The following is a 24814-nucleotide window of genomic DNA, read 5'->3' as shown; positions in this document are numbered from 1 at the left end:
CTGAAAGTGAACACAAAGCATATGTGCACTTCATATGACATCATGAGTGAGTGGATGAGCAACACAGAGTCTCTGGTCTGTTTCATCCACAGATGTGAGTTGATTACCGGCAGAAAAGCAGATGCCCGCTTCAAGCCAGAAGAGCTGACTGATTTAATTCTAAACATAAACAATAAGTATAATTGCTAAAAGCGGTTGTTCTGATGGAGATGGAGATGATTAATGATTCACAAATTCTGAACACGCAGGAAGCGCAGTGTCATCATTTGAGGATCCTTGTTTCTGCCAGAGGACTTGGCAGGATGGTGCACATGGCCGGAGGAGACCAAAAAGATGCCGCGAATGCCTCGCCTGCCAAACATCCCCTCTTACTATCACAAACACCTCGTTCAACGGTCGCTGATTAAATGCCACCATTCTGCTTTAAAATGTGAAAGGGAAGGTGCTGCTGTCCTGTTAGAATTTACGAGACACGCTGCTGCTCGGTTACAGGTGCCCTACCTGCTTGTCCAGGAACTCTCTGGCATCTTTTTCAATGTGTCCCTCGTACAGGTTGGTGGTGAGGCTCATTAGACCCATCTTCGACAGGCCAAAGTCTGTAAGCTTGATGTGCCCCATGGAGGTGATCAGTAGACTGTTTGGAGGGAGAAAACAGACATTAGATTCTGGCGCAGTGCAATAAAAGCCACATATAAATAGACTATGTGGTTTAAAAAAAAAAAGCTGTGTCGTGGTCACAGATTGTCATTTACTGTTGTGGATCGCAGGTCCTGCACAACATGCCGAGGAGGGGGGTGCTTAAGTGTAGATATGGACCCGTGAGAGCAGCGCGCTGCAGACGAATGCACAAAGAAACCAAACATCGAGGCCGAGATGGACCCTCACCCCTGGAGTATTTTTCGGTGAATTTCTCTGTCTGCGTCAGTGTGCTAGCAGAAATGAACTGACACTAACCAAGCTCAGTGCAGGGAAGCAAGAAGAGGCACTGGAGCAGACCCGAGAAGGGGGGGGGGGGGGGGGTAAGGTCTTGCCTTCTCTGTGGCAACCGAGGCATTCAGACTGTTGTGGCCCGTTAGTAACTGTAGCCAGCAGGCAAAATGTCCATTAAATCTCCTCAACTTAAAAACAAAGACTTTTACCAGTATTACCCATGTCATGACAGCTACATTAGATCCCATGAATACTTCATATATATATATATATTGTTATATTTCAAGGGAGTATACCAAATAGTTCTCGTGGACTGGACACCAGACAATCATTTAAAAACAGCATTAATAGATATTCTATTCCCCAATAAACTCAATGTTACAATGTTCACTGAGGTAATAAATCAAGTGAGAAGTAGGGTACATATTCTCATTCTACTCATTGTTGCAACCACACGAGTTGCCGCCCGCCGCCCCCCCCGCCCCACCGCCTGCTGGCCGTTAGAAAGAATGCAGATTTAAGGCACTTTCCTGTTGGCTTCACTTTTCAGGCCCGAAAGGGATGCCGCCTGCTCTTTAGCAGAAGCTCCACTTTGTTCACCAGCTCGCTGATAACTGTCTGCTGTTTGGTGCTCGGCAGGTTGTGTTGAGTGATTGATATTATTTCTTTTAATTAGACTGGTGCAGCTGTAAACACTCACTTGTCAGGTTTGAGGTCTCTATGGACGATGCCATAGTTGTGCAGGTATTCCAGGGCTAAAACTGTCTCAGCGAAGTACATCCTCGCCAGCTCCACAGGCAGAGCCCCGATGTTCTTCAGCAAAGTGGCACAGTCACCACCTGAGAACACAGGAACACCACAAGTTAGGGTCTGAGTGTGTGAGTGGATTTATTCATGTCATCACACGAGTCACTCAAACTACCCATCATGCCTCAGTGTGAGAAAGCTGCCGTTGCCAAGGACCGCCTCAATGTTTTGAAACGGCTGCCCTTGTTCGACTTTCATGGTGGAGAATCATTGTGATAATGAAATACGAGTCTCGTCTCCATCACATGACTTACATTTTTCCTGAATGTGAGCGGACAAAATAATTAGTGGTGGTTCAGGAGACCAGCTGACCCTTTTATCTAAATAAATGAAGTGCGACCGACATAAACCCAATCTAACATTTCCTCAGACGCCTGCCACGGAAAAAGGGAAGGGCAAACAGAAGAAGAGAATCGCCGCCTCAAGAGCGGTCTCGTGAATCATAAAACAGAGTGTGCAATCAAACCGAGTCGGATTCCCTCACCCTCGACATATTCCATGACCATGCACAGATGTCTCCGCGTCTCAAAGGAGCAGAACATGGAGACGACAAACGGATTCTCCGCGAAGGTGAGGATGTCCCTCTCCACGAACGCCTGCTGGATCTGGTTCCTCAGGATCAGATTCTGCTTGTTGATCTTTTTCATGGCAAAGCGCTGACGCATCTCCCTGTGTCGCACCAGGTAGACGGCACTGGAGAGAAGGTGAGACAGAAGAGTGAAACCTGAAGGGACTGATGGTGCCAAGGTGGAGGAAAGAAATCAGGGTGTGAGGTCAGAGGTGGGAACATTCAGAGACCGCACGTTGCAGTGTTGAAACCCCCAGTGATTGCCTGTAAGTTGAACAGCACACTTTAAGTGCCTCTTCTCCATGCCAGGAGGATTTATTATTATTTTTCTTCTTCTTTGTTGCGCGAAATATATATACGATCTGTCTCGAGTGTTCTTAGTGACCACTCAAAGTGCTTCTCAGCACAAGCACTCATTCATGCGCTGGTGTCGGAGGCTTCCACACAAGGAGCGATAAACATTCAACATGCGCACACTCAGCAATTTGGGGTTCAGCGTCTTGCCCAACGACGCCTCAATAAGTCGACTCCGGAGGCCAGAGATCATTCACGACTGCTCTAAATGACCATGGCTCAAATATCATAACTCAAACATGAAAAATGTAACACATAAAAACACTTAATAATATTAAATTAAATTCAGTTTTTCTTATACAGCCCAATATCACAAATTACGATTTTTCCTCAGTGGGCTTTACAATCTGTACACATACAACATCCCTGTCCCAGGACCTCACATCAGATCAGGAAAAATAGGAAATCAATCACAATGTTATATGCACACAATGATATAATCTCAGGTCAAAACATCTGAGTGTGTGTAATATAAAATAAATAATTGATGCAGCCTCTGGCAGACGTTTACCCTGATGTTGGCCTTTGTCTTCATCCTCAAGACTTCCTCATCTAACCGACTAAATGCTTCATGTAAATAATAAGGTGCGTTGTATATGTAAAAAAATCTACTTCATTAATTTTCTCGCTAAACAATACACAGCATCGTTCTGATAATCAGTTAACATTTGATAAGAATGTCTTTCAACATACCTTTCTGTTTCAGTGTGCAAGATGCCACCATGGCAAACAAAAAGAAGAGCAATAAGAAAGTCTTGGCAGCGCTGATCGAACATGAATCAAGATTTTGCAATTTTATTACCTATCTCCAACCTCAGATGTTTTTCAGGACATAGTTCACTGCACTGATTAGCTGGGAAATGATAAAGTTAGTGACCATGTTAAAAACCAAACACAGCAATTGGAGAACACCTTCTTCTCAAAGGACCCCGATTCTTTTCACACTTCATCTGTCTCGTGTACTACGGACCGGCTACAGTGACAGTCAAAATATTATCTACCGACTACAGCGTTAACGTATTTAGGGCTCGATCACACCAGAGGCGACTTTCAAAACGCGTTGCTCGCAAAACCATTGATTCCCTATGGTATGGTATGGCCTTTCAGACGCGCCTTATAAATGCCGCGCGGTGCGTTTTTCTAGCGTTTTTTCAGGCGCGCTTCAAAGTTAATATTTTCAACTTTAAGCGCGAGGCGCACCGCTCATCAATGTCACACTCGGCCAAGGCAGCCAATCGGATCAAGCAAGAGGCGGGCTTTCCTTCCTGTCTTCCCGACGAGACAGCGGTATTTAATTACGAAGAGCTTTATAATTCTAAATCTAAACACGACTCAAACTGACTCCTGCTCAGTCGGAAGTGCAGCTGAAAGCGCTCGTCATCGAGACACAATTCACGGAATAGATGGTGGTATTCGCCGTACTCTTTCCTTTCTTTTTAAAAAAAATATCGTGAACGTTGGTTGCGTACGCAGGTCCGCTCCACAGGCGCACCACGCTGTTTTGCCCGGCGCGTTTTTGCCAATGCGTTTTTGAAGCGGCTGCGCTTTTAAAAGTCGCGTCTGGTGTGATCGTGCACTAAGGAAGCATATCTTTGGTTCCCGACTGACTGAACACTGAATCTGAATTGTTTTAGAAACATCTTCTACGATTATCATCATAGCGTCGATTTTCTAGTAGCAGTGGTATTATCGGGATAGCGTCATTCCAGGCTCCACTATTGTGTTGCATCTCATTATCAGTTCTTCGTGGAGCCCTATGACACTGAGCATGAAAGCAGATTGTTGACCTTGAAAACAAATCATAGAGCTTACATCTAGATTGGTTCTCGATATCATTTCTATGAGGAGTCAGAGACCTTTCAATCCATCGCTTACCCATAAGCCCCATTGCTGATCAGCTTGATGCTCTGAAAATCTTCTTCACTCGGTGGCTTGATGGTTCTCCCTTTCCCCTGGTGACACAATTTTAAATCATAATTAAAATCAACCATTAAAATGTCGTTGTGTCTTTGATGATTTAACGTCTCTGTGTGTGTCTTTTCTGTGTGCAATCCTATTGCATGTGACCACAGAGCCGTCGGTGTTTGTTTGCTACTCACCTCTGCCAAGTCATCGGCCTCTGGAGTGTGTGGACCCTCACTGTCGTAGCTGTCGAGGCCGCTGATGTCTGTTGAGAGACGAGTTAGTTAACGAGCAGACCTGGAGTCCAAAATGAAACGCTTCAAGCCAAAACACCGCTGTGAGCCGATAACAGAAGAACATTCACATCTGAAACAAAACGGATGAAGGGACAAACGTGTCGGATCACAGAAGAAAAAAAGCTCAGAAAGCATCTTCCTTTTAATTTGTCTTGCCTCCTTCAGTGGTCCGTGCCACTTCACTTTGTACCTTCTCCTTCCCCGAGCAGCACCGGCGGCTAATGTCCAGTGTTCCTTCACTCTTGTATGTGACAGCTGCTGGGACACACTGATTACAGCACCGTTTTGTCCAAGCAGAGAAATAAATGACTGATAATTAACTCAGCAGAGTGTTTGCGAAGTCGCTCTGTGGATATTAGCTTCATGTATAATAAAACTCACTGAGCTGACACTTGTACACTCTTGAAAACTCGCTAAAAACAACCGATCTTGACAGCGGCCTCTGTGAGGAGCCGAGAAAAGGATGTGCGAAAGTGTGCCATCGGCGGCGTGTGTGTGCGTGCGCTCGTGCGTCCGTATGCAATGGCGGTGTCGGTGCAAGATCGAGATACCAAGTGGCACATTATTAGCAGAGATGAGACGAGAAAGGCTTGGCAGGCGCGCATTCATCATGGATTAAGAAATACAAATGGCCGATGTTCATTGTGAGGAGTCATTCAGGGTCACCCATCGGCTGACGAACAGCTCCTAATGGATGGAACCGGGAGCGGCTGAGCAGATATGAAGAAGAAATGGGAGCCACGATGATTAATGAAAGATGCCTATGTCCCCGCGCCACCAGCCAGCAAATGATCCGGCCAGTCTCATCTCGTACATCCTGGTGCCGAACAACCGGAGCAGCTGATCGATATGATCGATAGCTTAATGCAGGTCAAAGTGTGACACAGTGAGACATATGCAACAAGACAACTGCCGCCTTGCTTACTTTATCGCCTCTAAGCATCTCTACATTATAGGAACGGATAGAGGAGATGTTTCATTATTCTTTGAGTTCCTCACTTTCACTAATGTGGGGCATAGTCATGATTTAAGTTTGATCATCTAATGGATGTGATGTTGCCATGTAGTCAGTTGGTTAGCTGTGGGATGTGTTAAACTAACCCTTTAAGTGTTTTTGGTGTTGGTGTGGTTTGTTTGTTTGTTTGAATTCATCTCAAGGCCATTACTTTGATTCCTAGCTCTGTAGATATAAGAAGGAAAGCAGCCAATGTCTCACAGAAGGAAAGGAAGACTTTCTCTCCATCTCTTACCCTCCAGCGGGTCTCTGGTCAACCCCAACTGGCTGATGATGTATCGAGGGATATCTGCCTTCATCAGTTGCCCCTCCTTGGCGTGGTCCTCTGCGGCCTCCAGCAGATGGTAAAACTCTTCAGGATTGAACTCCTATCAATGGAGGGGAAACATTTAAGAGCCAAAGTAGGCTACAATATAAATAAGGCTTAAACCGTCGCAGGTGAAGACCATCGGGAATCAAATAGAATAGAGTGAAAGTCATCGCTGCTCATTTAACTTTCAGCATGTGAAAATAGCTTCCAAGTCCACAGCGGCAGAGGTTTAACACCTTCATGTAGGTTTTAAACACCAGTGCCATAAGACACATCATCACTGGAAGTGAACTCATGAAAGTCGAACAGGCCCCTGTCAACGCCAGGCGATTGCCACTTAAAAATCAACACTTGCTACGACTGAAGTGTTTGATGTGTGGGAAGATTTCATTAATCCTCTCAAACACATTTTCATCTGAGATCAAGAGGAACGTTTTTAGGTATTGAGTTTCTTTTCTAAACAATACCAAATTATTGTTATCTTATTTTTTCTTACTACAGAAATATCTGCAACAGCGGAAAAAAAATCCAGTTTCGGTCAACAACGATACGTTGTGGCCATATCAAAAGAGAACGTACCACGGTATGTCACGTTAATTATTATTTTTTACAGCAGGTTAATGAACCATGATGACTTACGTCCTCGTCAGCAAAAATAAATAAAAAATGTGATGACTGAATTTATATTAATCCCATGAATGTATTTCGGTAATTCCAGGTGTGCCCAATTTATAATCACCAAAACGGAAGTTACTTCACACACTCATGAGAAACAGTGCTACGAGGCTGTCAAACAAAACCAATCAGTGTTAATACACCTCACAACTTTAAATTGCTTTCTTGAAACGGCATCCCCTCGCCCCCCCCCCCCCCAATAAAACAGTATTTTGTGGTGTCCTGTGGGATTCGGTTTCATTCCTGTTGGTGGGATAACATTTTGATTAGAAAGCAGAGCCGGGGGCAGCCGGGATCATTTCCTTCCTCCGCTGCTCTCTCATATCTGATCTCCTCAACCGGGAAAAAAAAGAGGGAGAGCAGGGAGAGGGGGAATTAACCTGCCTCTCTGATAGCTTGCTCCGCTCAAGGATAATATCCCCGCAGCTAACAGCCTGCTGTCTGTGTGACATTTTCACCAAATCACAACCTGCTGCTGACTTGAATACTAAATGAATCTGGAGCCCGCGGACCACATTTTATCTGTGTGCGTGTCTCCCCCTCTCTGACCTAAAGGCGGTGAGGATCTTAAGTCCCCTCCGCATCCGGCCTGACCCTATCGACCTCCTCTGACGGTCGCCTTGGCAACAGAAAGATGAGCCATGGGATGGTTGGAGGAGGTACCACGCCGGAGAAGAACACGTGAGACCATCAATCAGTGAGCTGCTATCCAGGTATGGCAGAGCCTGCCGTGCATACAGAGAGGCTGGTTATTACTTGGTAAGTTGAAGTGAGTTCTGTTCTGATTGTATCACCATGTCAAGGATGCACGCGGCTCTGTCTACCAGCTGATTTGATGCGCTACAGAGAAGATCGACAAAGAAGCGGGGGTGGAAAGAATATCTTGCAGATGTGGGTAAAGTTTAACAAATATCCTGCGGCGATGAGCTCATACTCTTCTGCCGCTACGGAGATGTGCAGCGTGTCTGGTGACACAGCTGTAAAAAAAAAACAATGACCTCTGCTGCATAATACATTCGCACATTCAAATCCAATGTATCAAGAAGGCTGAAGGAGAATCAACATTTACTGGAAGCAGGTGCACCTTCGCAGCCGTTTCTGAATGCAAAGGGGTTAAAAACAAGTGCAAAAAGGAGGTAGAGTAAAACCTGGTACCTGGTATGCCATGCTATTTTATTTTATTGTATTATATATTTGTAAACATGTTTGCTGCTGCTTTACAAAATGTCCCCCTGGCGAAGAATAAAGTAATATCTAATCTATCTAATCTAATCTACTGTGTCAAGTCAACTCAATGAGAAATCATACCAGAGACTTGCTGCTCATAAAAGGGTTCACTTGCAGCACAGACTGGCTGCAAGTGGACTGCGGTTTTGAGGCCTTCAGTTCGGAATTTTGTCCGTAGCCATCTTTTGCAACCAGAAGTGACACGAGAGGGTGGAGCCAAGTACAACCGAACGGCGACTGTGACGTTTTCAGGCGACAAAAATGTTACTGGTAACTTTGATGAACCCACTGTGAAAAGGGTTCAAAGCTCTAAGATAAAAACACAGACAACACCCAGACGCCTTGGTATTGACCAGTGAAATCTATTCAAGTTCTTATAAAGGCAGCTCAAAAAACTCAAATGACTATATTAATCACTCTTGAACAAACAAGGTGGGTTGACATCTTCTTGTTCAAGCAGCTGAAATGGTGAACTGAAATATTTGTGGACATAATACTGTATAAAAGGCAGCAACAGATGCTCTCCCTTCATCACCATCATCTCCAGTGTCTGGGCTCCAGGGGGATTCTGCCTTCTCTGACCTCAGCATCACTACCCCTCGATTATCCTACTTCAGGATGGAGTCCAATTGCACTATTAAAATTGTTGTTTTCGTGCCGTGGAGTGTACATTCCTTGTATGAGTGTATGAATAAATCTCCTATATCTCATATCCCTGTTCCAACATCAAACCAGATAGGAAAATACAATAATAGTCTTTTTCCCACAGATGAAGCAAAACATTGAGAATTAAAAGGATCTTGGAGATGGTGACTCACCAAACACTCGAGGAGCCTGGCTGGACGAGATATGATGATGAAGAGCTTTTTGACCAGCTCGGTGATGAAGGTGAGCTCCGAATTCTCGGATCGCTCGTATGCCTGAGAGCGAGGCAGAGACAGGCAGACAGAGGGACAGGTGGGGTCAGTCAGACATGTGTTGATGACCTGATTCACGTTAACGCTCCGCGACTCACATCATCCAGCAGCTTCTCCAGGTTCTCCTGCAGCTCACAGAAGTAGACGCTGGTGATGAGATCCTCGCGCGACTTCGTCAGGCAGTCCCTGGACAGCTCGGCTATCTGGTGGTGGATGAAGCTCAGGACGCCGTCGGCCAGTGGCAGCACACTCTCCGGGCAGTAGTTGTGGATGAACTCTGCGAGCCTCTCCTCCATCTGAGCCGTGGCCTAAGGGAATACAAGATGGCGGTTAACAGTCCGTTGCTACGTATCTTGTTGCCAGTATCTTTTTTTTACGGCCCACACATCGGCAACGTATCTCGACAGCTGTCATCGCAGGCTGATGCGTCAGCCGTGAAGCACAATCCCATCTGTGATGCGCTCTGATTGGGACATCCCCACGGTTACTAGATCTTGACTACTGCATGGCATGTGTGTGTGTGTGTGTGTGTTGTACACCTGTCAATTGATGCATGTAAACAACTATTTCAGGTATGCAACTGCTAATTAACCTCCTTATAATAATGGTGGCAAGAATGCAGCAATGTTGTTGCAGTGTTCGCAGTCCTTGCACGTGTGCAATTATGTGTGTGAAGCCTTGTTAGCACTGCTTCACAATGCATTACTTTGAATGAGCATATGATAATGGTGCTGGTGCGTGCATGTGTGTGACATTTCCTTCCTCTTAAATAGTAGTTTCTATCAGACCTCATGTTGTGTGTTTATCTCCCAGCATATAACGCACGTAGGCGGCTTCAAGGAGTTTAGCTCATGGTTGGAATACATACTGGCAAAATATGTGATATAATTGATTTTGTGCTCATGATCAGTGACTCATAGGTCAGGTCAAGCACCTCCGACGTGGACGGCCTCCAGGAGTTTTCACACACTGCGGTGTCAACGGCTCACCGAGAGCGGTGAAATCAAATCTCCGAGGCCGCCCTCCCACCGAGAGCTGTCTTTATGACGGAGGTCAGAGGAGAGCGGTAAGCCTCTTTGATCGTAACAAGAGATACAGAGCTGACAGCGTTGCACAGCAGGATCAGGATGTATGAGGTACAACAAAGGCCCCGTGGTCGGGAGTCAAAACCTGGGACACTCCAGTTAGATGGGATACATCGGTCATTTCAAAAGACTGGGTCGCGACCAACAGGGGGGTTTCATGAAGGTTGTCGTATAAATTTGTCACATCGTCTTTTATTCAAGGTTTATAGCTGCAGGACACCTCAAGTTCTTATAATTGTAGCCAATATGCTTTTGACATTGAAAGGCTAGCGTTCATTCTGTTTATTTTGCTGATGAGAGAGAAAAAAACAATTCTGGTAAAAAATAAGCCTGTCAACTAAAGTATGTAAGACTTGTCAATATTTAAATAACAAGTGCATAAAACACAGTTGTTATTTATTGTTTTTAACGACTTTTCAAAATTACAAGGTAATATAAAGGGATGTGGAAAAGGAAGAGAATATTATCATGAAAGTTTGTTGACGCACAAATTCGCTCATGCGATGCGTCGGCAAGGCTTGGTGGCAATTGGGTCGCGATGGTTTGTTATCTTTAAAAAAGTGGGTCCCTACGCTTCCTATATATAACTTCAGCTAGCAAGTACTGTATGATCAACCTTTTCTTCTGGAGCTCTCCTCTGATTGTCAGCGATAGTTTACTTGTTATTCTGGACATCAGAACACATTTCTGAATCCCACTGTTACAAATACTGAACAAATTCCTTGTCATTAGGCAAAAGAAGTGGCCACTGACTGCATGCATATTGTCTTTGTGCGTACTTGACATGTGCACGGATGCATAGGTTATACTTATGTTCTTGTTTGTGTGAGACTGACCTTGGGGAATCGCTCCTTGTAGACATGGTTCATCATCATCATTTCATTGTCATAGCAGGATGGAGAGCGCCCTGGACTGAAGAGAGAAAAACACACAGAGCAGAAGAGTGATAAACAGCACTGACGGAAAAAATCAGACGCAACTCTGTGTTTTTCACTTGAATGAAGGAATAATTCTCCGCTTCCCCTCCATGTCCATCCTGTCTGGACATTATGCTAATCCAGCGATCTGAAATTCAGCACACTCAGTTTCTTTAATAGATCCGGTGCACTCTGCATGGGATACTGACATCAGACAGGTAAAGATATATCCACATTTACACTTTCCTCAACACAAAATAAACATTTGTCAGGTTTAAAAACAAATCTAAAAGCCCTTAACTCAAACAGCGCTGAATTCACAAAAGCATATTGGGAGAAGATTTCTGGTGGAAAAGATGTGAAGAAAAGAAATAAAGAGGTATGCAGGGCTCTCAAGTGTCACGCATTGAGCGTGACACTCACGCATTTCGGTCTTAAGTCACGCACTCCCGCCACACATCGTATTTCTCACGCTGAAAAAACCTCTCGGCTATTTAATGTTTTAATGTGCCGCAGCGCGCCAACATGAGCTGGCCGCGCTGCCCTCACCGTGGAGGAATCAAGCGCTCCCCTGGAGTTCTGCTGATCGAAATGTCACTCTTGCCGGAGGGGGGGGGGGGGGGGGGCTGATGGGAAATGTCACTCTTGCCTGTCTTCAAAACTTGAGGGCCCTGGGTATGTCAAGGTACACAATAAAAGCATTCTGTAAACTGAAGTCACAAGATTATCTAGGGCAGCGGCTGCTGAGAAGCTTAATATGAAAACTGAATATACATAAGTACAGTGAAACAAACTGTGGTGGGGTGACTTGGGGGTGCAGGTGACTTTTTGTTGTTGTTGTCACCACACTTTCCACCACCGTTTTTTGAGAACCACAACTACAGAACCAAGAACCACTCATATTTATATTACACCTCTAAAATAATAATAAAAACAGTTAAAAAAACAAAAGGTCCTCCGCTCAGCTCTCTGACTCAGCCAATATATGATAGTAATATAATCATATCATATCATAATATATAGTTAAGTCAAAGTCATTCATTTTTTAACTTGCCTTTTTGCCTCCTCATTCCTCATCCCTCTTCTCTCTCTGTCTCTGTCTCTGTCTGTTGTATACTATACTTATATTATCTATATATATTACATATACAGCATAAATATCGATATCAACGATACCCAGAATTCAATAATACCAATACAAAATATGGTTATACTGGTATATAGATATATATATTTATCTATCTATAAAATAAAACAATAAATCTAATTATGGTTCTTTTTTTTTTTTTTTTTCAACAACAAACAAATGACAGTAATGATTATTCATACCATGATATGATGAAAACTACATGGTTTCATCATAGCATTGATTATACACTATGAGGCCGTTAGCAAGATTATCTTCATCAGGATGAGCAGCTGGAGAGTTAACATGAAAACTGAATACTGATAAGTAGTGACGCGTTGTATGCAGCGGGGGCATGTTGCATCCAGGGGGGAGGCTATAATAGGTGTGGTTGGAGGCAGCGTACAGCAGAGACTTCACCTTCTGAGCTCTGGAGAGGCTCAGAGATCTGGAGGGGGACTGATACTGATCAAATAATAGTGGTGGAGGTATAGAAATAGATTAGAAACAGAACGGAAATTCCCGTTCGAATCTACGTAGCAGGATGGTCATGCCGGCGCCCATTTTTATGTGCACCATTGCGACTATTATAGCGTGCTAACTGCAGTATAAACTAAATAAACCGACTTACAGAAAAACATTTTTAAAGTTTCTGCTTCATCCACACACTCTTGTCATAGCGTAAGAAAGCACAGTGCTTTCGCCAGAAGAATGACAACTTTGTTTTTCTCTTTGTGTAACGAACGTAGCATTAAAGGAAGCTAGCTAGCTAGCCAGCTGTAGCCTATGCTAGTTAGCTAGCTTGCTATTTCCGCAATGCGTTAATGCAACGCAGATAAATTTACTCTATGTGAGTCTGGTCTGTTCATTATTGGTTTCGGTCTTTTTATGGGATTTGTTGGCTAAGACATTAAATATCCTTATTCTTCAATAACTAGTTAACAATGGCTCCACATTGATCTATTCCAAAGTAAAAATGCAGCTAACGTGTAAGTTATACTGCAACATATAATGTAATATATTACATTATATGTTGCAAGTGGACAGGTGTTGTAAATTAGCGTTTTTGCTACAAACACTTAACACAATGCATCTAGTTATTGTGCAAATTCTAATGTCATTGTGATGTCCATATCAAATAAAATCAAGTCAAGTACATCTTGCTAGTTGCATATATTTTAACAGCCTACTAGTGAATTCTGCAGTACTCTTACTTGTAATGGAGTATTTTATCGTGTGGCACTTAAAAAGATCTGAATACTTATTCACAGTTTGCTAATATATGATAATAAACTGCACACAGCTGAAAGATGAGAAATAAGAAGGAAGTAGTATGCACTCATGCATAGCCGGAAATAAGTTTGAATTGTTAATTAACCTCATCTAGAAATCAAATGATACAGACAAATATCGTCTTCAATTAAATAAGGAGTTGAAGAACAGAGTCTCTCCTCACATTAAATGGCAGCTGCAGAAAATGAAGCATCCAACAGTTACAGCACTGACAAATACATAATAGAGCATACACAATGGCAGGTGAATTATACAAGACAAAGGCCTGTGCTCTAAATAAATGATTGAGAGCCCTCTGCATCCCCTTAATGGCAGATTTAAGTTGTTCCTGCACAGTAATTTCCCCATTCATAATATTAGAGGGAAGCCTAATGTCCTTTCATGTAAGCTTGATATGATGAATTTTGATTGCCCTTGTTTATTTTCTCCACCTCAAACAATCTCCACAAATCAGCATGTTTTTGTTGAGTCAGCGACTGGGGGCTACTTCCTGCTACGAGAGGAAACCAGCATCTTAGTGGTTCCATCTTGTACCTCTCAGGGAGGAATTGCGTGTGGAAAAGTTGGCTGGATGCCAAGGTGCTCCCATATATTCGCTCGACCGGTCTTTTGCCCATGACCCGCCGTGCTCTCTCTCTCACCTGAGGCTTCGAGAGCGAGGGCGGACGTGCGGTGAGCGTCGGCCCCCGTCGTCATCCGTGATGCTCTCGGTGCTGCCAAAGTGCTTGGACAGGAAGTGCAGCTCGTCCATGGTCGGCTGGAAAGGCAGCTGGTGGAGACGCTCCTGGGATGAGCTGGATGACTGAAGAGAGACGTGGAAAGGAGACAAGGTTAAACTGTGCGCCGCTCTTTGTTACATCTCTTTGGAAAGCTTCAACCGCAACAACATAAATACTTTATTAGTAAGACGTCCGGTGATGGAGAGGAGGACAACAACAATACCAAATGGCAAGAGCACCTTAATCGATGTGGTGACGAGAAGAGAAGAGAAGAAGGAAAATAAGGAAGAGAAGAAGAAAGCACATGGTGTACTATGAGTGGGTGGAAAGAGCTGAAACTAGAAAGCGACTCACTTAAAAGAACAAGGAAGAAAAAGAGAGGTGGAGAAAAAATAAAAATATTGAGAAGGAGTTTGTGTAGGAGGAAACAACAGAAAGATGTGGACTAAAGAGTGCACGGATGAACGAGTCACTCCACCTAAAAGTTGACTGCAACCTCGGAGGGGGGGGGGGGGGGGCCTGGATCAATGTGAGACTTAATGAACACGTCTCCCAATGGGACACCATGGCTGGATTTGGCCACACAACGATTTCTGCAGTAAAAATCCATTAGAGGCTCCATTCAGGGCTCAGCCACTTGCAAGCTGTAGAAAAGCATGTTGAGAATGCAGTCCGGTCAACCAATTAAAAATCCATTAAGAAGCTCTCTGGAGACACACAGGGTAAGGGGACTGAGGTGAATGCCACTGGATGTGATGGTTTTGTCATAGCTAAAATCATCATCATCATCATCATCAGTTAGTGTTCTGATGACGGTAGCTGGTCAGTCAGGTTCAACAATTCTGTAATCTTTTGACCATAGTTTGTATTTGCACATATATGTACTATTACAATAATTAGAGTGTAAAGTGACCATTTCTAGTTTTCATATTTCATCCCACATGGCAGAAAAGAATGTGAAATAAGTTTCTTTATGTTTTGCCTAAAAATAAACATGTTGGAAGCATCCTTCCTCACTTGCGCCAAAACTGTATTTGGGTCTTTTTTTTGTAAACAGAGCCCTTTCTACAGCAGAACCCATTTTTTCTTCTTCTATTGAGCTAATTCAATCATTATTTGCGTCTGCATTTCTGTTTGTTAATCTCATTATTAATTAATAATAAAGGTTGTGATGAGAGGGGTCATTTCATAGATTTTTTGTGTGTGTGCAAAGTGGAAATTAAGCAACCGAAATAAACTGTACACACATAAAATAGAGCTTATTCACGGCACACAGGAATTTTCAGTGTCACATATTAATTGAATAAAATGATAGACTGATTGTAAAGAGGTGCTGGATTGAGATCAACAAAATAAAAACTTGTGAGTGATGTGACGTGTTGCGTTCTCCCTGTAGAGCTGTGGCGTCACGGTGAAGCAGTGTCAAAGCATCCCAATCCGCTGCAGAGTTCATCACCTCGCAAATATCCAGCAAAAGGGAAATTAGAACCGTGATGTGCGTGATATTCAACTGTTTCCTTCCCCCGTCACCTTTTTATTCTCCGTGCTTCCTCCACCTTCTATCCGTGCGTTACCTCCACTTTCCTGCATAAATTTGCTTCTTATCTACATCTTCATTTAACACACACACACACACACACATCTCCTCCTTTCATCTGCTGTGTTCAGTATGCAAGAGTCCTGCTGCAACTAATCAAGCGAGTTATGGCCCGTGTAAGAAGTAGCAGAGCGCTGAAACCTGACGGGAAGAGGGGGACGAGGAGCGAAGGAGACGGAGCGGTGCATGGTGAGACTGAGAAGACCATCTTCCAACTCATCGACCGGTAAAAAGAGATCAATGAGTCGCCTACAGTGTGCTGTGCGTCTCTCTATATGCGCCGCTGTGACGGTGCATTAGGAGGAAGTCAGTCAGAGAAAATGATGCGTGAAGAGCGGCGAAGACGCAGAGGAAGCCTTGGCGTCTGTAGATGGCACGGGCGTGTACATGGGGTTGGATTATGAGTCAACACCTCGCCTCCACCTGAGCGTCTTACACATTAAGGTCCATTTCTCATATGGACTATTTACCAAATGGGCCTTGGCAGAGTTCATTCATCCTCTGAGTGAGTCTCTTAGGCTTCACTCAGACAAAAGGGAACATTGTTTTTTTTTCTTTTTCTCCTGCTGTTGGCTTCGAAACACGTTTCACTTCCACCTACACTCTCTTTTATTTGTCTCTGTTGTCCCTCTTCACCATCCATCCATCTCCGCTGCTCTGGGGATAAAGTAATGGAGGGAGAAATAGTTACTGGAACAGGGAGGAAATGTGTTACATTTCATTTAAATTATCCCTGCTCCACTTCTTCTTCTTTTTCCAGAGAGGCCAATACCTAAATCAGGTCGATCATATCTTAGCAACTGATGCGCTATTTTTAGTTTGGGTTTACATGCGTAGCATGTTCTTCAGCGATAAAATGCTTGGAAATAATCAGCTGAGACTCACAGCGACGAGTACAAAGAGAAGGAAAACATGGGGCGTGTGTGTGTGTGTGTGTGTGTGTGTTTGAGTGGCATTTAGCTGAAAGTGTGGCGTGTAATTGTCTCAAAGCGGAGCGAGACCATGTTGGAACGTGCAACTATTTTAGAACATGAATTTACAAGCAGAGTGCACGCGTTGATATATTGCGAGGAAATATATGCAAACAAATCATTTGAGAGAGAAACATATTCATGCAGAGGATGCAAAAACCTGAGTCATCAATTCAGCAATAGGTGAAAATAACTTCACATACTTTTTGGGGTGTTCATTTCATTTTTTTTGTTACGCTGTGGCGAGGAGGAACATGAAGGAATCTCTCTGTGAAACCAGCGTAACGGTCACCAGGGGCCTATTTGACATAAAGGTGTTAACTAGAACCAGACAGGGTTCTTTGTTGTTTTTTAATCATAGGTTCCTGGTAGAACAAAGGGTTACACTTAGAACCATCGGTGAAGAACACCCTAATTAGAAGTTCTACAGAGAACCCTTATATGATGTAACTGTTCTCCCCAGAAGCCTCTCTGGAGGCACTATCCAGAACCTTTCCACCTTCTACTGGTTTAACTTAGAACCCACCCAGGGGGTTCTGCCAATAAATCTTTATACTCCAAGGGTTTCACCGAGAACCCACCCAGGGGATTATACCTAGAACCCTGCATATTCCAAGGGTTTCACCAACTCCGGGGATTCTACTAAGAACCCTTTATAATCCAAGGTTTTAACCTAGAACCTCAAAAGGCTGACCCACAACAATCATGGTTCACGTTAACAGTTTATTTTGGGTTCTGTTTTGGGGGGAAGGCAGGGTTTTCTTTTAACAGCCATGCTTTCAACAATCTCTGAAGAACGCCTTCTTCCAAACAAAAAGGTTACATTTTTCTTAATGGAACACGTATTGTGAAAAAGAACCCTTAACAGAGCCTTTCTTTAAAAAAAATGGGTTCTTCAGAAGGAACCCTTCATGAAGAACCCATTTGGAACCCTCATTTCTAAGCATGTCCACTCTGGTGTTCGCTGGTGTTTGATAGCCACAAGTTTAGTGTTACAAGGACACACTTAGTCAGCTCCATCCTTCATTTGAGAAAGCATAAGGTGCCGTGTCTGCACAAGAGATGAAGGACAGGCTGCGGCTGCCACGTCTGTGGTATCGCAACGCTTGTGACCTCCTAAAGAGAGAACTTAAAGAAATCAGTGTCTCAAGGTTCAAGGATCAGTGTCTCGCTCAAGGAAACTTGACACGACTCTGACCTCGCGATTAATGGCCAACCGGCTCTAATGAGGATCTTTGAGAAGACAACGTGTGCCAATATGCAGATCAATAGATGGAACATGAAATGATTGCGTGGCTTTCTCCGTCCTCTCAAGCTTACCGTTGAACTGGGTGTGTTGGTGCCATATCCTGAGGAAGGCAGAGAAGCCAAGGACCATCTACGACCATCAGCCCTGAAGGAAAAAAACATATAAAAGCCTGAAAAGGGATCAACTGCAATATCGGTTTCTATTTTAGTCCCTCCAAACAACCCAGTTATACTGAAGCAATCCCACCCCCTTCACTTCCTCTTTATTCAATTACACTTTTGTTCCCTTTCATTGCTCTCACCCCTCCGGCCCCCTCCAGCCACGTCTGACACTTCCTATGAGTGAGTGATGAGGGACACACATTTGGGCAACATTCTGGCACCTCGCCTCGTTCATTTGGGTCTGCTGTCAGGCCTCTGTCGCACGGACACGTGTGTGGGCGTGTTCCTTGAAGAGTTATTTTGTGTGTGTGCGTGAGAGTAAAAATAATCCTCGATACCAATTTCACTCGGCTACTTCGCACTGCTCTTGTAGCAGTGCATGTGTGACTTTTTGTGTGAATAAAGGATGGATGCCAACCTGCGAGAGGAGGCGAAGGAAAAGTGGGCCGGTCCGCTTGGTGAGAAGTTGCGCGGGCTGTCCAACGGACTGCTTCCTGTTGAAATACATATGGACGGAGCAGAGCAGATAACATACAGTTAGGGTTATTGGGGAGAATAACAAAACCAAAAGTCATTTAATCAAGAATACCAAGGGGTGAGTCCTCCAATCTCATTTTCATTGAGACACTTAAAGCGTCCAAGTACAGTAATAGTCAACTGTCGACCAAAATAAATTAGTCTTATGATAAAGTAGACAATAAGCTAACCCGACAGTTCACTCTTTTTTTCCTCTTACTTGTTGTGCTATTTATCATTCAAGATAGCTTTGGTGTTTGGGATGTATGCCTTCTCTCCAATAGGGACTATATGGCACTCGGCTTTTGGTGTTCAAGGCGGCAAAAAAAAACGATTTCCAGAAATCATGACCCGGTTCCTTAAAACAATTCATGTTGTTGTGAGCAGAGAAATTTAAAGTATTCTGATTTAGGGGTGAACTGTCCCTTTAGAGCAGTGGTTCTTAACCTGGGTTCAATTGAACCCCAGGGGTTCGGCAGAGGTCACACTAGCGATGTCGGGCCTTTTTGCCGGTCGTAAAAAAATTGGCTGCCGAAATTTTGTCAACAAACCATTTTTCTTCTTTCCAATCCTTTTCGAGGATGGTAGATATGAAAATTAAGATAAGGAACACTTTGTTGCAAAATTATGATATGAGAGTGGCACTTGCCGAGGTGAAGCTGTGCATTTCTGAACTTGTATCTGAAAGGCAACAGCAAACGTCACATTGATTTGGAGTAAATATTCATTGAGTTATGTTTTTGTGTGAAATTCACATTTTGTTGGTTTTGTTCTTTGAACACAGTGATTTTTTGTAGAACTGATGCATGGTTCATTTTGTGCACTAATAGAATATATACCTATGTTTTGAAGAAATCATATTCTATTTTTCAATGACGAAGGGTTCGGCTCATGCACTGATGAAGCTTTCAGGGTTCAGTACCTTCAATAAGGTTAAGAATCACTGCTTTAAAGAGCAACTTAACACCAGCTGAACATCTTTCAGCTTCTTGCTGACCTCTACTGCAGTGGGGCCAACATTATATTTTTTAAAGACGGCATCTCTCCGCAGCGATGTTCAGTTGTCTCGGACTGCATTTGTCAGAATTTGTTGCTCGCTGGGATTGTCTGTATTTGTCATTGCTGTGCACCTTGAACACTCACAGGCCACAAAGCTTATTGCGCTACTTTGACTGCTGTTTGCTGCGTGTTTTTGTTTTTCACGATTGATGTTGTCGTGTTGATCTTGTGGCACTCTTGGCCTGCACTGGAAGGTGCTAAATTCAGAGCATTAATATATCAGCAAATAACTATTTTCTACCCGAGCAGAGAATGAAGCCCCTCCTCCTCGCTGTGTGTCGCTACCTCAGCTTCTCTGTGCATTGTTTACAAGGCCGGTCGTGCGCATGCATTGAAGTGCATGTGAGACGCTCTACAGTGCCCCCCTGGTTGGCCCATAGTCGCCGCTCTGCATTGTGCTCTTACAGCGATTCACGCTGATGACGCCTCCCCGACCCACAACGTCATCCAAGAAACACAAAGCCCGCCTCAGGTTGCCCCCCAGGTTAACACTGTTAGCTGCTGGGAGGCCGTCGGCACCTTGAGAACCTACTGGAGGCCCTTTAGGGCCCTCCAGCGTGTCGGGGGCAACCACGGCCCGAGTGCTTTCAATTCTTACCTTGATATAGTGATGTCACAATGTCACTATTTAGTCAATAAATATCTCATTACAAACAAACTGAGAATAATGGAACAAATGTACTGTTTAATCTCGCCGCTGTAACATGTCTACAGCGTTTACACACTGACCGATGTGTCCAGGCAGCGGAGAGTGCGCCCGCGGCAGGGTGGGCGACGTGCTGGTCAGGATGAGGCTTTTCCTGTTACTGGTTCTGCAACTGGAAAACAAACGGGGACAAAGGGCACGTCAACACTTGTCTTCTTACACACACACACACACACACCATTGAGTGACCCCCTAGTTAATGAAGAGATTGCAACCGTTTGGCTTTGAGTCTGTTTGCTTTCTCGTCTCCTTGAGTAAATGTATAGCTAACGTAGAGTATGTGTGCATGCTTTTCTATGTCGAGTGCAGTAAGTGTGTGTGTGTGTGTATGTGTGTGCATGTGGCAGGCCATAATATAGGACTTTATTGATGTCCGCCCACCCACAGGGAAGAGCAACAAAGCAACAAAGATTTTTTGTGTGTAATTTCCTCTCGGTCCAGCCGGAATGACGGCAGCTGCCATGAAATATAATGGAAGGAGTGATCAGGCAGCGGAAGGATGGACAGACAGCCGGAGAGGAAGGAAAGGGCCAGAGTGGGCAGACAGGGACCACATTGAAGGCCTGAAATCATTGAACCATAAACGGCTTCGCTTCGCTCCTGCTGCCACAGCTGCATGTGTCACGGGGCGGTTTCACAAAATAAGAGACGCGTTTATTGTCTTACACATCAGCTCGTATGTTTTCAGGTGTTACGCTTGATTCTCTGTGTGCGGACGCTGGGGTTTCAGCTCACAGCCTGCTTCCTGCTCAACCTGTGGGAGTCACCGGAGAGCCTGTCAGAGCCGGACCACAACTGACGAGCAACACTGGTTTGCTCCGCTGCTCTCCGTCTGTGCAGGAAGTGCAGTCGATCACAGACGCACAGCGCGTATTGGTTATTTGATGTAATGTCCATTGATCAGTGATCTATATCCTCCCGCGTCCTCCCCTCACGTCTCTGCGGGCACCAGCTCAGGGAGTACTTGTAATCAACCTCGCAGAATAAGGGGGAGCATATTGAAATATTTAAGGGAAATGCTTTAGGATGGAGGGCTGGAAGTGGCTTAACGCCATCTTCTGCTGCAGCTCTCTGGAAGAAGAGAACAGAGAGGGAAGGGAGGGGGAATAAAAGGACGAGACAAAAAAGGAAAGAGACAGTATGGTCCTCTGATTTCCTTTCTCTGTCACACTTTTCTCTTTCTTCGTGCCCCCAATTGTCCCTCGTTTCCCTCGCTCCTTGACCTGCAGCCTCATTCTTATCGCCGCTCGTCCTCAATGGAAAGCAGAATCACTTGAACATCAGCTGTAGTCGAGCTTCACTCCAGCACGTAATCTCAGCTTTTGATTCATGATTCTTCACATCTACAGCAGCTCGACTCCACCGGTTATTCACTTTGAGGTGTCGAAAGCTTCAGAACCGCACATTTAATACCTGCCTTCCGAGATTCTGTGACTTTTTCCCTGCGTATTGGGTTCACGTCTTTTATTTTTTTAACGCTTTGTTCCCTTTCTGCTTCATCCATCCTCGAAATGAACTCTCCGAGTCATGAATAATTTAAACGTGTGAAGTCCAGAGAATTCGTTCTTCCGCTCTCACTCCCCTTTTCAGGGTAATAGAGTCGACTAAACTATTAAAAGACAGTAACAGAATGAAAACCCACTAGGGCAAAGCAATCTAATCTTCCCACGAAGCCAGAAGCCTCTTGCAGCCACTGTGTTTTATAACATTGTTATCTTAAATGAATGCTGTAAAAGGGCATCTTGCCCAAAGCATTTTGCAATGTAAAAGAAAAAAGCTTCAATAGGAGTGCTGCTCTTTACGCTTTACTCCAGCAGACGGACACTCACGACCAGCAAAGGTCACGTTAGAGTTCAGCTACTTGTATCCCTGCCACCGAGAGGAGCACATGATACGACAGAAGCAACATCCATCAGCTATTCATTTGTTGTATTCAGGTGTGTGCTGCTATTTTGGGATGATGTGATTCATACAACCTGCTTCATTGTTTTGGGTCATTTACAAAAGTTAAAGTGGCACTTTTACCAGACACTAAAATGAAACGTGAAATGTATGTATATATATATATATATATATATATATATACATGCATTTATGTACTCATATACATACATAATATATACATACATATACATGTATACATACGGTACATACATACATATGCAGCTATGTTACAATATGACAACATAGTACATATAACGACTATTATCTTAGTAACTGGCAATACTTTTAAAAATGTGTCCATATAACTCTTAGAGAATGAAGAGTAAAATCCTCAGAAAGACAGGGCAACATTTGGAGAAAGATAAGATATTTGGAAATATGTGTGTGTGTGTGTGTGTGTGTGTGTGTGTGTGTCATTCAATGTGTGAGTGTATTTGTGTGTGTACGTGTGACTTTAAATCGCTCTGTCACGGGAATGGCCATGCAGCCTGGGCTCATCCTGCCTCAATCTGGTTAAGAAAGTGCATGTGTGTGTTTGTGTGCATGTGCGTGCGTGCATGTGTGTGCATGTGTGTGCGTCTGTGGAAGGCAGCGATAGAGACAGTTAGTATGCTGCACATCGCCGTCTTTGAATCATAAATCTGAAGCTGCCTCTGGTTTTCGCGGTCAAACACAAACACCTTGTCGGTTTACAGCCAAACAAGCCTGCACTCCATCATGCACCCGCCCTCCTCTGCTGTCAGCCAGCTGGTGATGTTTGGATTCATTCGGTCACCCACTTGCGCATAAATGAATTTTAAACAGTAAAACCGAAGCGTTGCTGAAAACGGGACGCTTTCCTTTAAAATATTCAAACCCATTCAGATCCAATTAGGTTAATCAAGATCAAATTATTGCCCATCCATAATGAATCGACCCAAAGAAGGAGAAGACAGAGGAAGAGGGACGAGGATGTGAGGGGGAATGTGCGTTGCCGTGGCAACACATCGAGTCACACTCAAACAGTGACATCTCCAACTATTTCTCTTCTTCTTTTTATTTTCTATTTTCACCAGAGCTCACAGTGAGAACCTGGTGTTAAACAAATGACATAATGAAGGTGAGCTACCGATTGAATCCGCTCTGATTGGAGGACGGTGAAATAACCATCTCCCCCTGTCGTCAACCACAGCACCGCGAGGCAGAGTCTGTGGACGCTGCAGAGACATCGACTGTTTGCGCGTTTGTGAGGGAATGCCAGTTTTATAATCCATCATAATCCATTGTGTAATCCATCATGCAGGCTCAATCTGTGAGTGTGACAGAGGAGCAGTGGCGAGGCGTGTGGCGCTGTCAGTCGGAGAGAGTGTGATTCATTGGGGTCAATGGGGCATGCTGCTTTTGTGCGGGCGTCTGTTGACGGACACCAGAGCCGATGATTAAGTGAAACAACTTTTAATATGTGAGAGAAACGAAGTGTGATAGTGTCAGCCGTGTGTTGGAGTCTGTCAAAAGGTGCAAATGAAATCTTGTTCTTTCTTGTTTGTTTGTTTTTGCATCCAGTTGGTCTCAAGAACACCTCCATGAAAAACAGTGACAGGGGAGAGAGGAACGAGAGGTACACGGTGAGGAAGAAAGAAAGAAATGAGTTTGGCTGAATTCTGTTCATCAACATAATGAGAAATGCTAATATATATATATATATCATGTATTTATTATGATACTTCTGTTGCACTTCTGGTTAGATGCCAAACTGCATTTCGTTGCTCTGTACTTGTACATGTGTAATGACAATAAAGTTGAATCTAATCTAATCTAATCTAATGTCACATCCACAAACTGTTCACTGCCAACACAGTTGGCAAATATTCCTAATGAATGTATCTCTAAAATGTTCGGCGTCAACGTGTTCCATCCGACAAAAACTGCTCCTGGCAACGACAGCATAATTATCTTTTTTCTTTTGTTTTGGCAATTCAAAGGAACGTATAAAAACATAAACAAGTCTACGCTGACTTGTCGCACAAGCTAAGAAGCTTTTGATTATTTAAAACCTCAGTCTTTAACTGCCCTTACAGCTACGCATACTGTAAAGGATCCCCGTATATGAATTGGCGTGAAGACTTAACGTTACTGCTGGTGAAACTTCTTTATTTTCTCTCTTTAGTTGAATAAACGTGAACTAAGACTCGTAAACAATCACCACCTTGTCACCACCGTAAGAGCGTTAGCCTCATACGGGTCCATTAAAACTATTAAACTTTAAATAAAATGCGCATCTGTCCATCCGTAGCCGTACCGTCATGTTTGCATTTTAACACAAAATAAAAGTGCGCTTCCTTTTAACCTATCAAAATAAAAGTCTGATTTAACTATATAGAAGAAGTAGAATAAAACGTCTATAAATTATTCCAACAATACAATATAAAAGGCATACATCAAAACCAATAAGGCAGATACAAAAACAGGCAATCAACACAAAACAATAAAC

General features: G+C 43.8%; 1 protein-coding gene across 2 annotated transcripts in view; it reads right to left on the bottom strand.

Annotated features, from left to right (window-relative positions):
• mast1a (microtubule associated serine/threonine kinase 1a) overlaps window positions 1-24814 on the bottom strand; it is an 83077-nt gene that overhangs the window by 15261 nt on the left and 43002 nt on the right. For both annotated transcript variants that reach the window (XM_056408917.1, XM_056408918.1), the window contains exons 3-15: window positions 20424-20512; window positions 18538-18613; window positions 18030-18102; window positions 14064-14224; window positions 10923-10998; window positions 9100-9309; window positions 8903-9004; window positions 6108-6240; window positions 4759-4826; window positions 4535-4611; window positions 2222-2430; window positions 1631-1769; window positions 502-634 (exon numbers count right to left, since the gene is read on the bottom strand). In XM_056408917.1, coding sequence (XP_056264892.1) covers window positions 502-634; window positions 1631-1769; window positions 2222-2430; window positions 4535-4611; window positions 4759-4826; window positions 6108-6240; window positions 8903-9004; window positions 9100-9309; window positions 10923-10998; window positions 14064-14224; window positions 18030-18102; window positions 18538-18613; window positions 20424-20512 — 1546 coding nt within the window. The remainder of the gene's footprint in view (window positions 1-501; window positions 635-1630; window positions 1770-2221; window positions 2431-4534; window positions 4612-4758; window positions 4827-6107; window positions 6241-8902; window positions 9005-9099; window positions 9310-10922; window positions 10999-14063; window positions 14225-18029; window positions 18103-18537; window positions 18614-20423; window positions 20513-24814) is intronic.

The sequence above is a fragment of the Pseudoliparis swirei genome, chromosome 24 (assembly GCF_029220125.1).
Source record: "Pseudoliparis swirei isolate HS2019 ecotype Mariana Trench chromosome 24, NWPU_hadal_v1, whole genome shotgun sequence".
In the NCBI taxonomy this organism is placed as follows: Eukaryota; Metazoa; Chordata; class Actinopteri; order Perciformes; family Liparidae; genus Pseudoliparis; species Pseudoliparis swirei.
Note: the sequence above shows the minus strand (reverse complement) of the source record. Positions and strands in the feature narration are given on the sequence as shown.